The sequence below is a fragment of the Eupeodes corollae genome, chromosome 1 (genome assembly GCF_945859685.1).
Source record: "Eupeodes corollae chromosome 1, idEupCoro1.1, whole genome shotgun sequence".
Classification (NCBI taxonomy): Eukaryota; Metazoa; Arthropoda; class Insecta; order Diptera; family Syrphidae; genus Eupeodes; species Eupeodes corollae.
In genome coordinates, this window is record NC_079147.1 from 197054663 (window position 1) to 197080924 (window position 26262).

At 35.4% G+C, this 26262-nt stretch overlaps 1 protein-coding gene across 1 annotated transcript; it reads left to right on the forward strand.

Moving 5' to 3' along the window:
• Positions 1–4434: 4434 nt before the first annotated feature.
• Positions 4435–5430, forward strand: LOC129947967 (uncharacterized protein DDB_G0289917-like). The gene has a single exon (XM_056058760.1). It carries the CDS (start codon positions 4435–4437, stop codon positions 5428–5430), a length of 996 nt encoding a protein of 331 aa, XP_055914735.1.
• Positions 5431–26262: the final 20832 nt, after the last annotated feature.

Sequence of the window (26262 nt, forward strand, 5' to 3'; positions counted from 1 at the left end):
TCTATAAAGGCTTTTTGAGAGTTTTCCATTTCTGCAAGTACTCTTATTAGAAGTGTTGGTGCATACACATAACCAAATTATCTCCAGCTGCTTTGAAGACCTCGGAATTCAAGCAATCTGCTCTATCGGATTTGTTAGAATTCACCTTCGATATTTTGGCTTTCGTCATCTATATTGAATGGATCTTCCTGCCTGACAGCTGGAACCGTTAGTCTGCGAAATTGGCCTTCCTTATCCTCAGCATTGACTGCGGTTTTATTACGATGTTTCCACTTTAAACTTTGTAGCCTTCGGTTTGAGGCATATGTTCATGGGAATTTCGGTTCACACTCTCATAAAACTTTCGAACTTATTATATTATTGTACAAATATATACATACAATTTTAATTGAATTAAATATTTAATATTTTGAATTATAAAATTATTAAATTTAAACTTTCGCTAAAAAAGGCTAAAGTTGTCAGATCATAATAGCAGACCTACAATAAAATACCTAATACAAAATTTGTGTTCATTGAAGGGCATTTTTTTAATAACATGCAATTTTGTTCTGTCTTGAAGCCAAGAAATATAAAACAGCGAAAGTAAAGCAAAAAATCTCCATTTAATTTAAATGAAAGAGAATGTGCACCTTTTTTTCGGAAGGAATCCGCCTTAATTTATTTCTTTTCTTTTATGTTGGCTACGGCATAGGTATACTTATGATTGCTACAATTATAGTTTCTTGACCTCTGTTAGAGGTTCAAGACGTTCTTCCTTTTTTTCTTGCCGATGAAACATAATTTCATGGATGCCTAGAAAAAGGAAAAGAGATAGAGGCAGAGAAAGATAGAGATAGACAACGTTCTACTTGAAGACCTCCTCATTCTATTGTTGGCATCATTCCAATAGCATAATAATGGTGGCATCCTATATAATTCATGTCCGTTATTTTGGCGGTGAATTATATCCTGTTTCGACGTTCTTTTTCTTTTAATATTTCTTTTTTCGTCTCTCTGCAAATGTTAGCATGTGGCTTGGGATGGGATCCTTTTGAGACTATACACAAAATATAATAAAATATATTTTGTGATTTAAAATTTACTATACAGATATATCGACGTCAAAGACGGGAGGAGGTTCCCTTTTTCTCAGCTTTCGTTATGTTGAATTTTTTGGGTTACCTTTATTTTTCTCTTGGCAGGTAAGGCATTTCTTTCCATGTTAAGAAATATACATATTTTTATGCAAGCCTTTCTTCTGTGTTGAGAATTTGGGTTAAGACAATTTAGTGCTTTGCGCAATGGAGTGAATTTGATTTAGGAAAAAAAGTATTGTATATTCGCTTTTCTACATAAATATACTGAAACATAAGACAAAAGTATATAATATGTGGAATATCTTAAGTGGAAGAATATCCTGGATAAAAAGATGTAGTAAATTGTAAAGCTTTGACATTTTTGGTGGTTTTTCTGGAGAAACCAGGTATTTTAAGTGAAATTCTCTCAAATTGGTTAGATATGTATTTCAATATTTTTATATTTGAATTGTGGAACACAGAGGAAGGAAAAGGGATACAGTTATATGAAACAAATACCAAATTCTTTCAATCCTTTATTCTTTTGCAAAGCATTTAAACATTAGGATGAACTATTATTTTTGTTCAAGGGAAGGTTTAAATGTTGATGTTTTTAATGTTTGGAAAGCGTGAAAGACACTCATGCGTAAAGCGTGAATTACAAGAAGAATATGACAGATTCACACTGACAAGTCTTTCAATTTTGATACGTTTATATATGTTAAAGAAATGCAAAATTAAAGATTTAAGTCCAATTCACTTGGTTCAGCGGCCCCACCCGATTCTGTTCTTCACTAAAAGTTTCTTTTCCAGTTTCTTGCTTACTTAACTGTTAAGTTCTTTTCATCTCTTGTGAAGAATATTTCAGGTGCAGTTCACTTTCACGTCATTTTATATTTTTTTTTTAACTCTCAATTATCTCGAGGCTTTTGTACGGTCTTCACATTGAATTTCTATTAGGATGGCTTACTTTGATTATGCAATTCAAAGGACGAACTACATTGTCGACTCCTAAGACTGTCTTATCATTTTTAAACCTGAATCTTGTCGCTGTCATATTCTGACATCTAAAATCAACTAACGCTTTTCTTTTAATTTTAGTGATCTGATAAAAGACTTAAGACTATGTAATATGGCCTATAGCATCGACGGTATTCCAGATTTTTTGCAAGTACATGTTTGTGTTATCAGTTGTTTTCTAGGGACTTAACTTTACGTTGTGCAGCAAACATTTGTTTGAGATTTCTTTACGTTTGAATCAAGAACGTTTTAAATTTTCAAAAGTTTTACCTTCATGAATACCTTTTTTTGTTTTCAATCATGCTTTGAAAACAAGTAGCTTTGGTTACTCGAGAAAAAAGGGCTTATACAACACAACATACTTACAGACCAAATAGAGGAGTTTCAACACTCTTGGGACACATACCAACTAGAAACTTGTCAACAACTCAACACAGTCAGCCCAATTCCAAATATTCCCGGGGAAAAGAAACGGTAAACTAGTTTTCCCGCGAGTTAAATTCTCCTATTTCGAATTTCTGGATAGACATTTGATTTTCGAATCAGCTGTTCCGAATTGTTTGACAGGAAAAATAACTCGCGAAAAAAATGTTCATCATTCAAATTAAAAAAGATTTAAAATGTTTTCAATCACGGCAAGGATTTTACCTGAATGAAGAAAGTGAACATGTAAAACCAAGGACTATTAGAAGATCTTTAAGAGATATTGCGTATCCCTTGGAGTTGCTTCAGTGGCTGCAAACTTTCATTAGTTTATTCAAATGTTGTCTATCATAATTTGTAAAAATCATTTTTTTCTTAGGTTCCAAAAGAACTATAGACTTAAGAAGGTTTCCTTTAAATAATTTTGTGGATGTCCTCATCATATCCAGTGAACCAACAAGAAAGCGTTTTGGAATTCCACCAATCATTAAATTGGGCGCATGTTTACGTTTTTTTTTCAAACTGGGGTAGGAAATGAAGAAAGTGACGGTATTGCTCAGCCTAGATTCAGCAAGGTGCTGACACCTGATTTCTTGAGCTGGTTGTGTCGTTTAACCTCCTCGAGTTTTCCTTTTTTTTATGGCGAAATAGTCTTCATTACTTTTTTTTTTATTTCATAAATTTTCTCAAGAGTTCGGTAAATTTTTGTGGTGTTTTTTCTAATTTCTTTAGTTTCTTCAACTATATACCCTTGACAGCCTCGCATACCTCCCTTTGAGTCTTAAGTTTCTTATCAAAAGCTTCTGAGGCAGTCCTTTTATTTGTACTACTTGTACTTGGACTAGGGTAACCCCTTGCGTTCTATTATTTACTCGTTTTGATTCTGGTTCGTCATACAGGGCTTCAATTACTAACTCCTGGAGGTATCCTTCAACTAAAGATTCGTTTTCCGCAGGTTGAACATTTTCTTTGTTTACCTTTTCTCTTGCTTCCAGGCCAAAACCTTTTGCTGTTACACCTTAGTTACGTCTCAGACTTCACCTATTAACACTAACCCATTATTCCCCTTACAATCCCTTGCCTAACGGCACTGAATTCCATAACGGCATCCCACGCCATTTGTTTTTGCTTAACTTGCAAAACGTATCTATAATAGATACACCCACCTTTTCCTTGCACATTCATAGTTCATTTAAAAAATTAATAAAGTGATGATCATATTTCATTTGACTCAAATGAAATATGAATATTTTGTCAACAAGAAGTGCATTCCTTTCCCAATACAGAATTTAGCTTATAGATAAATTATAATTGTAAGATCAGTCTTAATCTTCCTCTTGACTTAAGAAGTGCAGCCTAGCTTTGGACAGCGGCTTCTTTCGTTCAAATAATTATAATATAATATAAGAATCAAAGAAATAAGTTAATAAAGAATAAAAATAAAAAGAAAAGAAAACGACAAAGTTTTTTTTAATCAAAACGTTCAACCACAAACGTAATTGGCGCAGTCGGTATTAGTCGAGTACGCGAGTTTTTTTCGATTCGATAAAGAAATAAAAAAAAGAAACGCGTTAAGTTTTTACTTTTAAACTCGAGAGAACCAAAGTGCATGAATATCCGTACAAGGAAAACCAAAGTGCATGAATGTTAATATCCGTACAAGGAAAACCAAAGTGAACATTTTTGCGATTCGATTAAGAAATCGTAAGTTCAAATAAACAGAAGTGAACATTTTTGCGATTCGATAAAGACATCGTAAGTCCAAATAAACAGAAGTGAACATTTTTGCGATTCGATAAAGACATCGTGAGTTCAAACAAACGCAGTGTTTAAAGATAATAAGTACGATTCGTGAAGTACACCGTTTAAGTGTGCGTGTATCAATTTAAAGATTAGCCGAGGACGCAATTTTGATTTACAAAGAGCTAACAGAATGGCTCAACTAAATGTGGAACAGTGTCTGGAAGCACTAACACAAATCATAATACAAAATAACAATGGAAACAATTTCCGTGCGCGAATTGAAAAAGAAATCCGGTATCTAAACGTATTTACGGGTGACCCCGGTACACTCCCATCTTTCGCCAGTTCCGTGAATAAAATCCTCGCGAATCATACCCATATTGAAAGACCAACCGTATATGAAGTTATACATGACACGAAGATCCAGGGCGCAGCTAAGAACATCCTGTATGCAGAACCCCCAACTGACTGGAATCAATGTCTAGAGAAGCTAAGAAGACATTTTCGCCCCTCGAAGGACGAACCCACCATCACAAAAAATATTGGGTCACTTAGAGTAAGTTCGATATTAGAATTAGATATAAGACTTAAAAAACTCACCGAAGAAATAGCAGAAATCGCGGCGTTTAGTGAAAACGGAGAATCGATAGTCTTAATATTTAATAGTATGCTTGTTCAAAAAGCTAAGGAGTTAGCAGCTGGCGCCTTAGCCCATGCGTTAGCAGATAGGTATAGTATAGGAGAAGTAAGAGATATAATTAATAAATTTATAGGCCAAGACCAGGGAAATTTAAAACAATATTACAATTATAGATCTGATATGAATAGACAAGTCAGACCAAATCATTTTAGTAACAATTCAAATCCTAACAGCCAACGCAACTTCCAAACAAATAACTTCCATAACAACACAAACAAATCTGGTCAACATAATCTGAATAATTCAGGTATGCATAGGAACAGGCACAACCAAAACAATTTAAGCAATAACCCTAACTCTAATTACAACCCTAATAACCCCAATCGTTCCACGCAGGACAGAGGTTATAATCGAAGAAATAATTCAGGCAATTTTAGAAGTCCAGGAGAACCTATGGACACCCTCTCCGCCTCCTATCAAAGACAAGTAAACTTGCAGGATTCGGATTTTCAGGGAACCAGCCTACAGGCCGATTACCCTATATAATTGTTAAATCAAACACTAGAAACCTTAAAATACTTATTGACCCAGGCTCAGAAACCAGCATCTTAAATCCAGGAATTTGTCACCCCAAATGGGCAACAAATCTCGAAGCGCCTGTTAAAATAAAAACTACAAGTACACCATTATTTATTAGTAAAAAAGTTAAAATTCCGCTGTTCAAAGAATTTGGTAAGGATAAGACAGCTGAATTTCTAGAATTTCAATTCCATGAAGTTTTCGATGGATTGATTGGAAATAATATCCTTCTTCCATTGGAAGTAATCATTGACTTCAAAAGAAAAATTTTGCAAACAAATGAAACAGAATTACCAATATATTTTAATTATTATGAAGAATATGAAAAACTTATTCCTCAATTAGAAATCTACCATACTGAAACTAGTAGACAACCAATTTCTGATCAAATCAGGATTGAGCACCTTAATAGTGCAGAAAGAACAGAAATTATAAAACTTGTTTCTCAGTACTCAAACATTTTCTATCAAGACGGAAATGACTTATCTTTCACCAATGCGATTAAGCATAGTATAAAGACAGTCAATGACATTCCGATCTACACAAAAAATTACAGATACCCTGAGATCCATAAAACAGAGGTATCTAGGCAAATAAATGATATGCTTAAACAAGGTATCATACGTCCAAGTAGCTCTCCATATTCTTCACCTATCTGGGTCGTTCCGAAAAAGGAAGACGCATCTGGGAAAAAGAAGTGGAGAATAGTCATAGATTATCGGAAATTGAACCAAGTTTCAATCGACGATAAGTTTCCAATGCCAAATATGGACGACATACTTGGTAAATTGGGAAACTCTGTGTACTTCACTACAATCGATTTGGCTAAAGGATTTCACCAAATCGAAATAGCGGAAAAAGACATAAGAAAAACTGCTTTCTCAACTGACAAGGGTCACTACGAATTTGTTCGAATGCCTTTCGGGTTGAAGAATGCACCCGCTACATTCCAAAGACTAATGAACTCAGTCTTATCGGAATACATAGGAAAAATTTGCCTTGTGTATCTAGATGATATCATAGTGTTCTCAACATCCCTAGAAGAGCACATAACATCGTTACAAAAAATATTTAAACGATTGCAAGAAGTCAATTTGAAAATACAACTAGATAAAACTGAATTTTTAAAAAAAGAAACTGAGTTTTTAGGACATGTCGTCACTACGGAGGGCATCAAAGCGAACCCAAACAAAATTTCAGCAATTAAAAATTATAAACTTCCTACCACATCAAAACAAATAAAATCATTTTTAGGTATAACCGGATATTACCGAAAGTTTATTAAGGACTACGGCAAAGTAGCGAAACCAATGACTACATTCCTCAAAAAAGGGGCTAAAATTGACACAAATAATAAAGAATACATAGAAAGTTTCGAGGAATTAAAAACCTTAATCACATCAGACCCAATTTTAAAACATCCAGATTTTAATAAAATATTCACACTAACTACAGATGCATCAAACTATGCAATTGGTGCGGTGCTATCGCAAGAAAATCACCCAGTGTGTTTTGCCAGCCGAACTCTAAACACTCACGAAATCAATTACTCCACAATTGAGAAGGAGTTATTGGCTATTGTTTGGGCCACACAGTATTTTAGACCGTACCTTTACGGAAGAAAGTTCATCGTTAGAACGGACCATCGACCCCTAGTTTGGTTAAGTTCACTAAAAGAACCAAATACTAAACTGCAAAGGTGGAAAGTGAAACTTGAAGAGTATAATTTTGACATTCAATACGTAAAAGGAAAAGATAATCAGGTCGCTGACGGGTTATCAAGAATGGAAATTTACCACAACGGAGATGTGACACACCTCGATGATATAAATGAGGAACAATTGGACAACCAATCTTTAATAGCCACTATTCACAGCGCAAATGAGGATAGTAGCAACCACATCCCAATTGTAGAAACCCCAGTCAATATTTATAAGACACAAATTATTTTGAATAAAACAAATAATTTAAATAACCATAAAATATATACCCCATTTCATAAGAAAAGAATAGTTATAGAACTAAAAACCTATAAAGAAGATCTTATTTTGGATATAATGAAAAAATATATCCCTTCTAAAGGAATTCTAGGAATTTACTCTTCAGATGACCATATTTTTGCCCAGTTCCAAGAAACATATCTAAAATATTTTAGCAAAAATAAATTACTGAAGGTTATTAAATGTAGCAAATTTTTAGGTGATTTAGAAGATCAGGAAAAAGAACTTTTAGTTATCTCACAAACCCACAACTTATTAAACCATAGAGGCATAAATGAAACTTATTTTGAAATAAAGGATGTTTACTACTGCCCAAAACTAAAGGAAAAAATTCAAAAATTCATAAACAATTGCAAAGTTTGTAATGAATCAAAGTATGAACGAAATCCTTACAAAATTCCCCTAAAATTAACTGAAACACCAACTAAACCAAACCAAATTATACATATTGATATCTGGTATGCCAACATAAATCTGATGTATGTTACAATGATAGACAAATTTTCAAAATTTGTAACGGTCCACGAAATAAAGCATAGAACTTGGCCAAAATTATTAAACATCCTAAAATATAGATTTGCAAACAATGGAATACCGGAAAGGATAATAACCGATGGTGAAACAGGATTTTCATCAATAGTTATTAGAGAGTACCTAAAAGAAAATAATGTTGACTTACATATAACGACACCTTACCATAAAACTGGAAATTCGGATATCGAAAGATTCCATTCGACTCTGAACGAGCACATAAGAACATTTCAAGCTGATAAAGAAAATAACGATACCTTGCGAAATAAAGTCCTTAAAGCTGTTACAATTTATAATAAAACAATCCACTCTACAACAAAAAGAAGACCTATAGAATTTACAAACGGAACGATAACGAATCAGGAATACCCTAAGATTATAGAGACTGTTAACAACAATAAAGAACGATACATAAATAAACAGAATAAAACTAAAACTGACATAGACCTTACAGAAAATAAACACTGCTACCTAAAGACAAGAACTCATAACAAACTTAAACCAACCCATATACAATCCAATCCCATAGTTTTGAACAAAGACCATGTTATTAATGAAAGAGGACATAAATACTATAAAACTCAACTCAAGCGAAATTATAAATTTGAACAAACCCCTTAATTTATATTTTTCAGGCAATACTTATTATTTTTCTGACAATCCCAATGACAATAACAACAGGACAAAAACTTTACGTACAAAATTTAAACACAGGAAACGGATTTATAACAATCAGAGAGCAAAATTTAAATATTATTGAAAATTATACAAAAATATTACACAACATTAACTTAACAACATGGACGGAAAATCTTGACATTTTAGAACACAATATAAATGAATTGAACGAGGATAATGAATTCCCAACTGTAAAACACAATTTTAATAGTTTAGTTTCAGAAATAGAAAATACCCTAGGACATCACCATCATAAATCAAGAAGAGGATTATTTGACATATTAGGAAAAGGATTAAAATACTTAGCTGGTACTATGGACCATGAAGATGAACAGGAAATAAGACAGAGTTTAGAAATTAACGAAAGGAACAATAAAAATCTAATAGACGGACTAAACGACCAAATAAAGATAAACAATAACTTTAACGAAATAACGAACAACATTACTAAACAAATTAATAAACAGCAACATGACATTAAGAAACAATTTGAGAAATTAAGCATTGATATAAATGAAGAATATATTAGAATAAAAAGGATGCAACATGCATTTCAGGTTAATTATGACATAGAACTACTAAGGGATCAAGTAAAGAAAGTAAAAGAAAATGTAATGCTAAGTCAGCTAGGAATTCTAAGCACAGATCTGTTAACTCCAAAAGAAATTCAAAAGTTTAACATTACTCTCAATAAAATATCAAACATAAAAAGTTCTGCTATAATTCACGAGGATCAAATAATATTTATCTTACTTATACCAAATTATTCAAAAGAATTTTTTTATAAAATAATTGTTGAACCAATTCCCAACAAAAATAATCTAGAAATCTTAATATCAAGTAATCATTTTGTTACAAATGGAAAATTAATGTTTTATAATACGGAGAATGGATTAAAGTTAAAAGACTTAAAAATTGTAAACGATACTTGTGTATCAAATCTATTAAAAGAAAATGCTGAATGTAATTTTAAAGAAAATAAAAACATAGAAATTAAGCAAATGACAAATAATATTGTCATAACAAAAAATATAGCACAAACAGATATATTACACAATTGTCATAATTATAACGTAAATATAGGTGGAAATAATATAATAAGATTCGAAAATTGTAAAATTATAATAAATAATGTTAAATATGAAAATTTTATTTACTATGATAATTTCATCATACCAAATTATAAAAATATAACTATTAAAAGAATTGTAACGAATTATACTTCAGAGGATCTTCACTTTAAGCAATTAGAAAATCGTAAATTTATAGAAGAAATACAAAGAAAAAACATTACCCACCTTTCTATGAATATTGGAACATTCCTCATAACTTTCATTATTGTTTCAGTCATTTTAATATTAATTTTTAAAAATAAAACAAACATTAAAGTAAATATAAAAAGCAATGATTCTCCGGAGCAGAATCCTAAGGGGGGAGGAGTTACGTCTCAGACTTCACCTATTAACACTAACCCATTATTCCCCTTACAATCCCTTGCCTAACGGCACTGAATTCCATAACGGCATCCCACGCCATTTGTTTTTGCTTAACTTGCAAAACGTATCTATAATAGATACACCCACCTTTTCCTTGCACATTCATAGTTCATTTAAAAAATTAATAAAGTGATGATCATATTTCATTTGACTCAAATGAAATATGAATATTTTGTCAACAAGAAGTGCATTCCTTTCCCAATACAGAATTTAGCTTATAGATAAATTATAATTGTAAGATCAGTCTTAATCTTCCTCTTGACTTAAGAAGTGCAGCCTAGCTTTGGACAGCGGCTTCTTTCGTTCAAATAATTATAATATAATATAAGAATCAAAGAAATAAGTTAATAAAGAATAAAAATAAAAAGAAAAGAAAACGACAAAGTTTTTTTTAATCAAAACGTTCAACCACAAACGTAATTCCTTCTATCGACTCTTTCATTCCAATTAAGTCATAGACAGCCTGTTGGTATTCGGAAAGATTTTCTTCTCTGTTTGGCCTACCATTTCTGGCATTAAGGTTTGTAGTATCCTTAGCTCTAACATATTTTTTTTTTACCACTCCACACCTAAAATAATAACACGTACTTCTTAATTCTAAAGGTTCGAACTTTCGTTTAAAAAATTTAGCTTTTTCCATTCTAATATGTTTTTGCTTGGTGGCCCAGATGAATTTAAAGTATTTTCAGCCGTATGCCAAAACAATAGCACCTCCTCCTTGCTTCCTTTCTGGAAGCAACAAGCAATATCGCGGTGAACTTCCATCAAACTCAAGACATTCGAAGTTAGTTTATAATAAGATAACAGAGAAAAGGAAACAAAGTTCCCGGGAATTTTTCGTTTAGAATGTGAGAGAAGGGAAAAGGGAAATATTTCTCTGGGAATTTTTATTTAAAATTGGGTTGAGTATAGTAATTTCATTCTTCTTAGAAAAAGCCTTCGACAGGGTTACTATGGTTGCAGTAATTGAACAGCTTTATAGAAAATTACAACATTCCCAGTCCCTATGATCATGACTTTATTTCTAATTTACGCCGATATCATCTTCATTGCCGTTTCTGGTAATCCTTAAACAGGTTGTCAAGATAGCTTTGAACTAGTTGACTTGTCAATGTTTAGTTGGTCGGAAAAAATGGATACAATTTAGGAACAACGGAACATTCATATTTCATTAAAGAGAGACATAAAGATTTTTGGAGTTACTGTTACATGGATATTGAAATGGGATAGGAGAATAGGGGGATTAAATATTAATCCCCAGAAACCTAAAGTCCCGAAAGAACTCATTAAAATTGGCATGTTCAAAACAAAAAGGGCCACATATGAAAACATCCCTTGTGGAAGGGATTGACAAATTGCTTTCGGAATACTTACTTACTTACTTAGGTTATCAGGCCTGTTAAGTCCTTTGAGAACCCCTTAATGGGCATAGGGCCTCTACTACGCCTACGCGCTATCGTGTGCGGTTTTTGGAGATATGTTTCAGCTACTTACAGCTCTTGACTAGTGACGCTGATTCCTGCGCTGTCTTGCGCCATGTGTTTTGTTTTGCCGAAATTAATTTTCAGTCCCACGACTTCTTCATTTCTCTCCACACTTGTTATTTGATGGAGATCCTTAATTCTATGAGAGAGTAAGAATACATCGTAACCTTAATCCAAATGTTTTAAATAGGTTGTCAAAGTCCATTGGATTGCTCCATTACCTGACAAATATGAGCGCAGTACATCGTTTATCACCAGCAAAAATAATATTAGCGACAGAATACAGCCCTGTCTGCTCCGCCTCGGATTTCAAAATCATCTGACAACCTACCATCGTGCAGAACGTGACACTTGGATCCACCATATGTTACTTTCATAATAACAATTAAATTTTCTGGAATGCCTCTCCTCCGCAAAGCTAATCAGATGTCCTCCCTGTTGGCGCTATCATTTGCCTTCTCAAAATCAATGAACAGCAGGTATAGTGGAGCTCCATATTCAACGTACTGCTCAATAATGATCCGCAAGGTGGATCCTGCACGGAATCATGCCTGCATCTAGTGTGGCTTCTAGGTGTTCTGTTAAGCGCTCCAGTATGATTGTTAGTACTATTTTTGGCGACGGTAGGTAGAACTCATATCCCTCGAGAGTTTTCGCACTTTGTAAGATATCCTTTTTTTGTGGGCTTTATTATCTTTTACTTCTTCCACTCATTCGGTTGTCCGTGCTATTTTTATGAGTATATGAAGCAGTTCGCTTGATGACGTTTGCACTGCTTGTAAAACCTGTGCTTGAATTCCATCGAGTCCTACAGCTTTGTTGTTGTTCTCAACTGCTTTAATTGCGGCAACGATCTCATCTTTACTGGTAGGTGCGGTGGATTCGGGGATTGGTTTGTTTGGCTGCTTCAGAAGCTTCGGCTGTACGTTGTTTGCAAACACGCGGGTTTAAAACTTAGGAAAAGCATTCTTTGCTCCTTCTGACTTCTTCATCCACCGAACTTAGCAAACTACTGTCTACCTCTTTTACCAGGTGTTGCTTCGAGCTGTGTGCACGGGTCAGTTCTTTGGTTATTTTGTAAATGGTCCTTTTGTCGCACCTGTTTGCAGCATCTTCTGCTTCTTTCGCGAATGCGTTCATGATGTAGTTACGCTTGTCACGGCGCACACTACGGTGAACCTCTTTCTTTTTCACGCGGTACGAGGATTCCAGCTTCTAAAGCTTCGATAAATCGCGAAGTGGTATAAATTTGGTTGGAAGACTATTGCCTATCCGTCGACATTTAGCTAATTTTATGACACAGTTTGTGTTTAAAAATAGTGCCACCAATTACATGGTCAATGAACCTCTCACCATTGTCATTGCAACTTCCGACTCCGGAAACACCCATCACATGCATTAGCCCCCACCATCTAACTTTGCTTAACCTTAAGATATCTATCCTGTAATTGGAGGAATCTTGTATTATGTGGGCCTTCACTCCATGCGTCCAGAAGCGTCCTCACATTTCAGAAACCAATTTTTGTCCGGGTACAGTAACCAAAAGTAGTCAAAGAGTTATCATTAATTACACGAGAACGCAGTTCAGTTACGAAGAGTGCTAATTTCCGTAACCTATCCTGAAGAGTTAGAAAATTTTGTCCTTGCGATGTTAGCTAACTTATGTATATAGGGATACACAAATCATTGCCCGGGGGCCACCACGAAGAGATAAACGAAGAACTTTGACATGGCAAGAAAGTTGCATTGCCGGCCTAAACCAAGTTTAAGGCAATCACCAACTACCCGATCTCCCATGCCGCAGCCCTCCTCCGTAGAAAAAAAAAACTTCCGACGCTTTGTTCAAAATGCTACATGAAGAAAAATAAGGGCAGATAGCATCTTTTACACCGAACGCTCATGAAAACAAATGCAATGGTGATTTTGTGCTGTAGTAAAATCTTTTTAATTCACCAGGCCAACTTCCAGAATATGCCGAAAATTATATTGCCGAGCTAGAGTGAATAAACAAAGCCGTTTCAGTCGCCCAACAAACTTTGTAACGTTCCTTAATCTTCTAACATACAACCTATGTATACTTAAAGAATTAAGCAATGACACAAATTAATTGATAGGGGCTGCTTAAACCTCAAAAAAACATCATACTAGCTTGGATACTTGGCCTTTTACTGGTCTTTTAAAAAAAATAGAGCTTAAAGAATACTGGAGAAATTCCGATTTGGAAAAAATTTGTTTCCAAGCAAATATTTGTATACTCATGAGGGCCCACAGGAGTGCTCAAACTGTGGAATAATTCTTAAAATTTATCACATTTTGGTGGAGTGTCCACGACAAACAGATACATTCACAGACAATGTACCCGAAATTCTCACCAGCATCCCAAATTCATCAAGTGCTTACACTTTTATTCCAATCATAAGCTGGTTTATTTAGGATTTGTTAAAAGCAAAAGTTTGGAAAGTAATTGCAACTTAAGCTTAAGCTCATTTCCCTGATTTTGTTATAGGTTATAAACCAGAATCGTCCTATTTTTAAACTTCTCTTTGAACTGAACACAAATATATTGCTGCCAATGGAATTTTCATATTAAGCTCGTAGCAGCTTACTCAAGGTTTTAAAACGATGTTATTACCATCTCAAAACAATTGAAAAAAGTTTACGGCAATTATAGGTAATGAGTATCCTCCTAAAGGACCAGAGCATTGGGCGTCCGATGATCCTTTTTAAACCACGTATAATACGTAAATTGTGGATATTCAGTTTACAGTGAGACAAAAAGTGTTTAACCTATATTTTCAAACTCCTGTCTAAAACAACCTATATCTATTTAACCCTACACATCCTATACCCTCTTCACATCTATATTCTCTATATGAAGCATCTCTCTCATCAAAATAAATGTATCCAGTTTAATAAACTGTTGCCGATATCCTTTGATGCATTTGTCTTTTTGGGTACACCATTAAATCCAGGTCTCCACATGTGAGGCTATACAACACACAGAAACCGAATAGGTAAGGTATAGATATATATACTTATAACAGAAAAAGGAATTCAACACGAATCCAATACAACGTGATTTATCCCAAACGAAGAAGATAAATGGCATTAAATCTCGAGTACATCAACCGCGTAACGAGACTACAATTGCGTCCAATTTAATGTCAATGTGTGTGCGCTGCTCCTGCTGCTCCTAGTTGCTCCCGGGTGCTTTTGCTTCTACTGCGATCCTCTTCCCCTATATTCGTTCAGCCCTGAGTTCCATCACCACTTTTCTAAACACGAAACGAAATAAAACGACCATCATCCAACAAAACTTGGAGCATATGAAGGGCAACACGAAAGGGGGGGGGGAGTCCATAGCGGATAGAGAATTATAGAGCAGCATGTGTGTAATGGAGGTATGTCCTTTTCATATATACATACATATATGTATTGTATACGCAGAGAAAGGAGGACATTTTTCAAACACTTCTCGCAAACAAGATTAACTGTGAAGCTAAATCAAAGTTTCTGTTGTTGTGATAACACAACAAGGACATGTTTTGTGAGAAATTCTTGCCATCTTTTAACTTCTTTTCTCTTCTATATCTCCATCTGGAGATGGAGCTTCCAGCTTGAGTCATCCCCATCAGGGTAGGGCATAGAGAGAAGATGGACTGAATGAGTGAATAAATTCCTAAAGACCGCAATTTATTTAAAAGGACTCACTCAAGGATATATACCGACACTGCTGAAAAGCAACATACTCCAGGCTCAAATATACTATACCCATTTATATAGTTATGTTAAGGTTAACTATGGCAGAAGTATGTATGTGTATAGAAAAAAAAGATGACTGACTGAAAAGAGGTAAAGCATGAAAATCCCAAAGGCCAACAATATACCAAAAACTTTATCAAAACCCAGAGGAGGTTCCAAAAGAACGACGGCGATGACGATGACGGTGAAGATGAAGAAAAAGACGAAGACGACGACGACAACGAGAAGGACGACTACGACGACGAATTTCCAAAGATGGAATGTATCCGAAAGTCTGAAGATAAATCTTGAGCTGGATGAATAACTCCATCACAACCAAAAACCAACCCAAAACGAGAGTTCCTTCCTCCTCACCCACCAAACCTCTGGGTAGTCATCCTTTTCCACTCCACACACATAGTTTTCAACGTTTTCCATCAGGCAGGGCTTGAATAAGAGATTTTCAAGCTCTCTTTATACTCAAGTAGAGGGGTCGTCTCTTGTTGACAATGATTACTTGACACTTGCTTTGCAATCCCATTAAATATAAACCAGCAGCCTTCCTTAAGCAAGGAGGAGGGTTAAGTTTACTTGAAAGACATGTGCATAAGGTGGATTTTATAGAAAAAGAAAAAAAAGCAAATGAACAACGAGATCGATATAAATTTGAAGATATTTTTCAAATGTTGCGTGCATCACAAAAAAGGTGCCTCTGTCATTGAAGTGTAACACTTGTTTACTTCTGCAACAAAATTCTCTCTTTAACAACTTGTTCTTTTCTTTGTAGCATTATTTTTTTCTTTGAGGAGTTTTTATTTTGAATTAATACCTACAAGACACAAAAATGGTCATGTTGATTTGGTTAAAGGGTTGCCATGTGTATTTTATTTTATCATTAATTTTTTGTTTATGATTGATTATTTTCTTGTTAAACACGACTTTTGATAAGTGAATATCTTTGTTTGTTCCTAATATACTTGAGTCGAAAACCATTTCTTATCATTTCTATGTTTATTTAGGTTTTCTTTTTCTTGAAAAAAAATAGTTATTCGAGTCGAAAATCAGGGTTTGCATTACGGCTTCAGTGACTAAGTGGGTGTATCCCACAGAAGACTGATTTAAAAGCTCAAACAATGGAATTATCGATTTAGTATTTTCTTCTAACGCTGTCTAGTACTATCAGTACTAGAATCTAGAATAATTAATATTGGTATATATCACCCCCTTTCTGAACACAGTAATTCATTCAATTGCTTATAAAACTTTGATTTCAAAAGAGCTAATTTCCAGTTGTTGTCGATTTAACCATTTCTAGAATTGCACACATCAGCATTTTCTAATATTGACGAAGCAGTTTTATAGGATCCTTAATAATTGTTTGAAAAAAACCTAATTTTAAAGATCGAACTAACTTGGTACACGTAAGAACAAAAAAAAAAACAAAATAAATAAAGCAAAACTCAAAATTCGTTCACCAATCAACATCTCTTTTAATTTTGAACTCTTTAATGGATTTAAGACGCTTTCTAATTTCGTATACACTACTTTTTTTCATTTTTTCAAAACCTTAAAGCTATCTTAAAGCTGGACAAAAATTCTTAAAAATATAGCATACATTTCAAAAACTTAAAAATTATCTTACTGGCCCTATGCGGCCGCTCTAAGTTAATCCATTGTATTACAACTACTGCCTTTCAGCCTAAGAACAATTTTAATACTAAATAACAAGAACTTGTTCTAAAACCAAGAAAATTGAAAAAAAAGACTTGGTATCTTTATCATTTGAGATGGGGCAACGTTGAACAATACCGGGCACCCATAGGTAATCATCGGCCGTCACCCTGCTGTCAAGACGGCTGCTAAAATACAACCGTATTGTCAGGGCAAATACAAAAACTGATCCAAGCAGATGCTAAGGTACTTCACAACACTTTAATTCGCCAGTGGCTGTCGATTTGGTGCAACGATCACTAGATTTGTCCAGTCCTTTCTCGTATAACTTGAGGCTCCATTCAGCGTAGTCCTGAACAGAATAGTTTAGCATTTCTGAATGTTGATTTTCAACTTCCATTCATCGCAATATTTCTGAATCTGGTCGAAGTCACCCTGCAAAAGTGTCTTGATAACTCCAATTTTTAGGGCCGTTCTGTACGCAATTAGTTCGTGGGCGTATGCTATTGCATGAGTCAGACTTGCTATCAGATAACTGTAAATGTATATGCTGATTAAGTTCGACGAGTTAACCGCTCCCTGTTGAAGACCATTTTTAATATCAAAAATTTTGGTAGATGTTACATTGCCAATTGTGACAATAAACCCTCTACCATTAAGCATGTCATAAGGCATATATTTACAACTTATTTTACTTATTATAAGTCTGTTTAACTTTAGATACAGACCCTCTAATCATACGGTGTCGAAGGCCTTTTTCAAGTCAACTACACAAGCACCTGTACATTGTCTTTTAGATTTGTTCCACTGGATATCAGAAACAAGCTTAGAGCAGCATGAATAGTGTCATGTCCCGCCTTAAAGCCGAAATGATTATCCGGAATTCTTTTGTTGTTTTCAGCCCACTTGGACAGAGCTTTATTTATAACCTTCTCGAATACCGATCTGATATTCGGCAGCAGACTTATCGACCGGAGATCCGCCAGATTGGAGTTGTCTTTTCCCTTTTTCGGGAGAGGTTGTACCACGGCTGTTTTCCAACGGAACGGATAATATGCATTATTCAGAACGTTGTTATACACATTGGTATAAATGTCCACAGCTTCTTGAGGTAAATGTAGTAGTACAATGTTGGATATACCATCGACACCTGCTGACTTCTTTTTCTTTAATGAATCGAAGATGTGCTCGTATACGCTACTTATATTACTGCACTGTCCTGTGGGTCTGATTTCGAACGCTTTCCGGGTCGGTACATTGGTTTCCATGCGTTCTACGTGCGTGACCTAGCCATCTTAGTCGTTAAATTTTTACACTCATTGTACAGCCTGTAGAGCTCGTCGTTCCATTTTCTCCTCTACTCCCTTCTATGTCTACGGGACCGAAAATCACACGAAGAACTTTTCTCTCTAAACGATTCAAGCTGCTTTCATCCGCTTTTGTCATAGTTCATTCCTCTGCACCGTATAGCAGGACGGGGATGTTGAAGGTCTTATAAAGCGACACTTTGGTCCCTCAAAAGAGAGTTCTTTCCTACTCAATTGCAATCTTAGTCTAAAGAACTAGCGGTTAGCAAGAGTAATTCTTCGTTTGATCTAAGTGCTGGCGTTGTTTTCTGCGTTTAAAGCGGAGCCTAGGTAAACGAAGTCCTTGACTACCTCAAAGTTACGTATGTCGATGGTGACGTTTTGACTGAGACTTTAGCCCTGAAGTAGTTGATGAGGTATATTTTCATAATCTTCATTCCATTTCGCCAACTAGCTGTAATCAAATCCCTGCTACAGGGTACGGCTCTTAATTTTCTATCTGTGTTGAATGATGACTGCTCAGCCGTTCCCGATGGTATTCCTCCGATAGCATTAAAAGAATGTATTCTTGCTTTAGCTGAAGCGCTACCGTTCACATTTAAACTTTCTCTAAAAACCACGCAAATTTCCCAGAATATGGAAACAGTAATTTCTCACACCAATTTTTAAGAAAGGTTACTATGCGGATATAACAAACTACAGGTCCATGTCAAAGCTTTCTTGTACTCCTAGATTGTTTAAACAAGTTGTTTGTGAAAGTGTAACATTAAGTCATACCTTGAAAACAGATCTTAAGAGATAAAGTGTACAAGTTGTCATTCAAAATCTTTTGGTACTCAATCTGGTGTTCCCCAGGAAAGTCATCTTGGCCCTTTACTGGTTATGATGTCGTGTCTGCGCTCAAGTAGAGTTCTGATTTGTACTTGTTAATAAAGTCCGACTATGATCGTATTCTTTTACAAGGTAAGATAAAATAACTTTTTCTAAAAAACGAATCGATAGTATATTTTGTTAATGTATAAAGCAGCAAAAACTCTGTCGCGTCTTCACATTTAAAGATTTAGGTGTTCATTTCTGTTCCAACTTAAGATTATACATCACAATAATTTTATTGGCAATAAGGAAAGTTCTATGCTGGGTTTTATAAAACGAAGGGCTAAGGATTTGAATGAACCCTATGTTACTCTTTCTTCGTACCATTACCATGTTCGTCCTTTTCGCAAATTCTGAAATGTAAACATAAATTCTACAGTTAAATTTTAGTTCGGAAATGATTTCGTTTGAATTTGATCAAAAAATTAGTAAAAACAAATTAAAAATAAAATAGCCCTTAATTTTTTTTAGTTTTGAAGTCTCCGACCATAAAAAAATCAAATAACTCAGTCACGTATGGCTCAATGATTGATGCGAAAATTCGGTCCCCAGTTTTACCAATTTGTTGTAGATTTTTTTTAACTGCCAATTAAATGTAAGTTTTGCATTCGAAAATAATTTCGAACTCGAGATTTTGAGCAAACATGAAACAGCGATGGTAGAGATGTCCAAAAAAGTGGGGCCCTCGATTTCGTGCGTCTGTCCTCGATCTTACAGCCTAGGCCATTGGGTCGATGTGTTCAAAATTCGAAATTAAGGTTTTTTAGCAAATTTGCGTAGTTTTAAATTGTTTTGAAAGATACAAAATGACAGTAGTCGCCATACAAATTTGTTGGTCAAAAATTGAAAATTCGACTTCATTGGAAAACGAATGCAAAGATTTTTATGAAGTTTTCTCTACATTGTATTTTCTTAACTACTCTGGAACTAAGGAACCAATCTCAACAATTTTTGTTTCTGCATAAGCTCTTATTTTTTTTGATGATCAAAAATGTTAACACTTTTTTTTTGATTTTTAAAACAATACCATTTTTTTTTCAAATTCGATATCTCTAAAAGGGGTTAGCATTTTTCTACAAATCAAATGCAAAATGTATATAATATTTTATATCTTAATATATACTAAAAATATATTTGTCAAGGATTGGACCAGTTTTTTTTTGTAGTTTCAGCAAAAATTTTGTTCAATTCTTGCACTTTCTTCCTTTTTAGATCACTTCCTGGTATTATAAGCTTTATGCTTCGGGTCAGTGTCGTGGTAAAAAGTAAATTGGTTTTTTACATCCAATTTTCATGCAGTTTCTCTCAACCATGGTTTCTGAATCTCAATGTAGTTCTTTTGGCCCATTATTCCATCAATAATAAGTAGCTTTCCCAACCCAGCTGTTGAAAAACAACCTCAAATCATCACCGATCCTCCACCATGTATTTTTTGGAAGAAGCTTCGTGTTTGATTTCCGCTACGTCGTGGCGTCGTAGTCCATCTAAATTCAAAGTCCCTGAATTCATGCTCTTTTGCAAAGTTAAGGCGTTTAACTTTTTTTGCAGCACTAATGAATTTTTTCCGGGCAACTCGTTAGTTAAAATCATGTTCTTCAAAGTTTCTGTTGAAAATTACTTCTTTAGTTCCTGATGAAACCTTTCAGTCAGTTTTGGTCCGCATGATAACAAGCTAATGATGAGTGTTGAAAATTTCACCTGTGGTGTTTCTCGGCTTATTTTCAATGTAATGTTCATTTTGAAACCTTTTAACTACTGATTGCCCAGTTGGCCTCGGCCTGCCAACCAGTTTTGATAGCTGTTTTAATGATTTACCATCGTCGTTTTGGTTAGTTTAGGTTAAAGTGGCTGAAGATTCAGAATCCATACACTTAGGCCAAAAGAAAAGGCCCATTGTGATACCATACGAATCTAGAGAATTACTTCTTAATAGTCGAACCATTTTAAACTTTTTATAAAGCGAAAAAGATATTTGATATCCTTTTTAGCAAGTTCACTGGGATTATCAAAAGAGTAGTCTCCCAGATGAAGTTTGCGTCTTAGTGAAAGAGCAAGGCAAGTACAGAGAATGTGAGAGATTGTTTCCTCTTCTTCTTCGTCCATACAGCAAAAGTCATTTGAGGCTACATCAAGACAGTGTCCCGTAAGGACACCTATTAGGGAGCTAATATGAAGTCTGCTTTGAGATAACAAGTCTTTAGAGCGCCTTAGGTCCAGTGAAGGCCATATGAGTTTTGTGGTTGCGGTTGGAAGTTTTTTTTCAAATTGGGGTCTAGGAATAGTGTAGTCTATGTATTTGGTATAGAACTAAAGAGGTTCAAAATGATGGAGTGCCCCACATTGTTGTTGGTCCATTGTGATGAGGCGTTGAGTGTTATAGTTGTACTCGCTGCCACTTGTTTGCTGAAGATATCAAGGCGTGTCAGCTGGAGGTGACTGTCTAATGCTGCTGAGGGTGTGGTTCTCAATGCCCCGCTTATGCAGAGACATGCATTGGCTTGCGTTGGACTCTGCTGAGTTTGTCGTAGTATGTGACTTTCTCTAGTGCAGTCCACCATACTGCAACCCTACATAAGTATTGGTCGGATGACCGATGTGTATAGCCAGTAGGTTATGCGAGATTGAAAACCTAATTTGCTTCCTATGGCTTTCTTGCAAAGGAAAAGAGCTACTGAAGCTTTTTTAACTCCTTTCTGAATATTAGATTTACAACATATTAAGTGCGTTTTGGAGGAGGTCTCCCAGTGTATTAGGATGTTTTCCTGTGACGGCGATAGCAACATCATCGGTATTCGCAACCACTCTGTAGCCTTCCCTCTGAAGGGATATTAGTAGTTTGTTACCCATATGTTCCACAGGAGAGGGGACAGAACACCACCTTGCGGAGTGCCTCTACAGACAGACCTTTTCCTACAAAAATCCCCCATCTAAGATTTGATGATCCTGCTTTTTAGCATTAGATTAATCAACTCACAGATTGAGTATTTGACGTTTAAGGTCGTCATAGCAGAAGTGATAGCGGATGTGTCAACGTTGTTGAAAGCGCCCTCAATATTCAGGAAGGCCACCATAGTATATTCCTTTTGCTCTAGGGAGTATTCGATAGTTCTTAGCAGAGTGTGCATGTGCAAGGCTGTTTCTACCGATTTCTCTTTGCAGTAAGCATGCTGAGACATTGATGGTCTCTTTTCAATGTTGTTGCGCATATGGATATCGATCAATCGTTCCAGAGTTTTGAGAATGAAAGATGATAGGTCTTAGGTCTTTAGGGTTGACATGCGAGCATTTGCCCGCCTTGGAAATGAGAACATCTCTCCATCGCTGAGGTATATAAACTAGATTTATATCATCTCAATGATGGGAAAAGTTATATCAATGGTAAGTTGTAGTTTAGCTGGAAGGATTTGATCTGGACCTGGGGATTTATAAGGTTTTGGTGCTTAGCAATCATTTTTCTGATCTCAACCGACAAGTTTCACATTGATTTAGATTCAAAAACAATATTGATAGAAATATTTTTGACATTATTTTTGACGGTTATACTGTATTACTGTTGACCTGTTTTGCAAAACTTACTTGCTTAAAGCAAACTCGGCGAGATATCAAGATTTTCTAGAATCTTTTGGCAATTACGTTTTCAAGCTCAATAGTAAATGGAAAAACTTAAGTTCTTGTACGAAATTCTTTGAAGTCCCTACCATCAAAGTATGATGCAAAGTGTATTTTAAATTTCAAAACTTAACAGACTTTTTTTCACGCCTCCCCTTATTCCCTTGCTTAAGTCAATTCAATTTTAAACAATTGTACAATTAATTTCTATAATGAAGCTATCTGAGAAGAATTCAACAAATGGCCCTCTATAAATTCTCCACATCTCCCTCCCTGTGGTCTACTTTGCATCCATCCTCTGCGTAGTATAAATATGAACGTACACAAAAAAAAAGAAAAAGAAACTCCCTTGTATCTCATTTAAATTGGACAACATGTTGATACTGGGGGTATTTTTTCAAGGCACGCGGTCTGTAATTATAATAAAACACCATCCTGTTCCTTCCCAGGAGTACAATTTTTATTTTAAAAGCTAAATGAAATTGTTTTAAAAAAAAGACAAAGACGAAGAAGGAGAAGATTAAGAAGAAAAATAAATATAAAAGAAGAAAACAAAAATCTAGATAAACTTGGTGTAAAATGGCTGCGATGTTGCAAAAGTTGATTTGAATAGAATATTTGTAGTAGTTTTTCTCTTTAGCTCTTCTTTAGCATGCAAGTCACGTTAGTAATACATACAAGCAAATACACATACTTACCACCTTCTTACCCCCCCTCCCCTCTCATCCTCACAAGAATAGAGTCATGCGAAAAGTTTAGCTTTGGCGTAAAACTAAGTTTTTCTATTTGCAACTTCAACTAAAGAAAGAAAAAAAAAAACAAACAAACAAGAGCAAAAAAATACACTCAACGAGCTAAGCGTTATGTAGAGAAAACGATGCGAAATCATAGATACGTCTTTTGGTAGTTTTTAGGTGTCCCCGCCCGGGCGCCACTTAGCATAGCCCAGCCACCGTGCGTTGTCTTCTTCACTGCCTTCGCTGCCATTGGGAAGATATAAGAAGCAAGAAAACAGGGAAGAACAGGAGCAACTTAAACTCAACTATTTATCATATAAATGAAGTTAATTTCATCTCAGTTAATATCCTTGAGGGCAAAAGTGTATGCGCGTATGCTTCATTACGAAATTAGTACGGAACCTTAATTTCATCATTCTCTGATATTCCCGTCGTTGTCGACGCCCCTACCCCTGTAGGTATAGAGTATAGCCACAAAAACACATTATGTGGTGGTGGCAATGACTTTTTGTTGCAAGTGTAATTTTTGTTGGTGTTTTTTGACGTAACTTAAGCTTTTGGCCAAACTTTCCTACAACCGTATCTTGTATAGGTACTTGCACGTTATTATGCATATAACGGTGTTAGGTGTAAGTTTTCTCAAGTGGATTTGCATGGTAGATCGCTTTATGGAAATATAATTCCTTTTACTGTAGGTAGGAGTATAATTTACCGATTTTTTCTTCTTCTTCTTTTTCAGTTCTACTCCTACAACGAGTCGTGTCAAGAAACACGCATTAAGGATCAGGTATAACCGTCTACCATAGTTATAAGTTGTATGTATATGAAAAGTTTCTAGAGAATATAACGCGTGAAGTTTTATATTGTGGCTGTGTCATTTGTTGTTGTTGTTTTTGTTGTTGTCGTTTTTGTTTAGCAAAGTTTATAAGGATAACTTTTCGGAGGAGGTTTTGACTTAGCTAAGACGAGATGAGAATTTGTCATTTGTGCAAGGAGCGTAGATAAACAGTTTGGTTTATACTGAAATGAAGTTTACGACCTCTTTTAGAGGTCGTTATTATGTCGGACGGTTCCTCATTAACATGCAACTTGAGAGTTTTTGTGTGAACAGAATTTTGACAATAAGCGAGGAAGGCTTAAAATTATTGTCACGTGTAATAATAAGTTCCAGGTGTGCAGATCTTAGAGTCTAGGATTCTTTATTTGAGTTTTATTTTTATTAAAAACAATGTTCTTCTTGTCAAAAGAATTTCAGTTGTCAACGCACAAAATTTAATTGACATTTTAAGTTGCAGTTAAGTTTCTGTGACAAGGAAAATTTGTTTGTGTTTTTGAAATTTGAAGCTATTTTCTTTTAATATATCTAACACATTTTAGTGATTTAAATTTAAATAAAAGAGCAATAAGTGGGATAACATTCGTTGCAATCATTTTAAAGTATATTTCAGTTGGGCGCCATTTTTAAAAATATCAGTAATTTGGTAGAGAAAATCTATGCAGAGCCTTTGCATTGCGAAGCATTTTCAATGACTTCACGTTGGGCGCCACTCGTTTCATTTTAAAAAATTACAAAAATTACGAATACATTAAATTTTGTAAGTAAAACCCAAAAGTTTCCTCGTCCTTGGAGAAGGTACAACGTCGAACGGCTACAATCGCAAGAGATCGCAAAATCCTTTTCCGACCGAGTTACAAGTAACCACTCTCGAAGTTCTCTGCCGCCAACACAATGTATCGAAAACCAGTGGCAACATTGCTAAGATGGAATCAGTTAAGCGGCCTCTGAATGTCGGCAGGCAAATGCAGCCAAGCAACAGGCACGCAAACCGGCGCTGCATCAAAGGAAGAGACTGCTCATAAGCCCTATGACCAGAAGAGCCGTGAACAACAGCGACTTCTTAGAAGGAAAAAGAGAGGGCATGAGAAGCGCGCGGTCGAAGATGTTGAGAGGTTCAAAAGCAGAAATGAAGTTCGAAAGTTTTATGAGCAGGTGAAACGAAATTCACAGGTACATAAACCTAGAACCAAAGGCTGCAAAGACGAAAGTGGAAACATCATAGTGGAACCACCAGTTCTATAACGGGGACGACGAACTGAATTCCGCTGTCAGGCGGGATGATCTATTCAACAAAGAAGACGAAAGCCAACAATCGTGTCCTCCCGACTTAGACGAAGTAAAGATTGCCATATCTAAGCTGAAGTCTAATAAAGCCGCTGGAGCGGATGGCTTGAATGCTGAGCTTTTTAAAGCAGCTGGAGATAAGTTGGTTAGGAGCATGCACCAACTTATCTGTAATATATGGTAGGAAGAAAGCTTGCCCGATTAATGGAACCTCAGTATTATTTGCCCGATCCTGAAAAAAGGAGACCCTCTAAACTGCACAAACTATAGAGGAATCAGTCTACTTAACATCGCCTATAAAATCTTCTCTGCCGTAATATGTGAACATCTTAAGCCCATCGTCAACAACCTGATGGGTCCTTATCAGTGTGGTTTTAGACCAGGAAAGTCCACAGTCGATCAAATATTCACATTACGGCAGATCCTGGAAAAAACCCAAGAACACCAAATCGACACCCACCATCTTTTCATCGATTTCAAGGTCGCATATGACAGCACCTACAGGGAAGAACTGTATAGAGCAATGTTCTTTTGGCATCCCTGCCAAACT

Coding starts and splice junctions, on each gene's coding strand:
- LOC129947967 (XM_056058760.1), top strand. CDS start 4,435: ATGGCTCAACTAAATGTGGAACAGTGTCTGGAAGCACTAACACAAATC.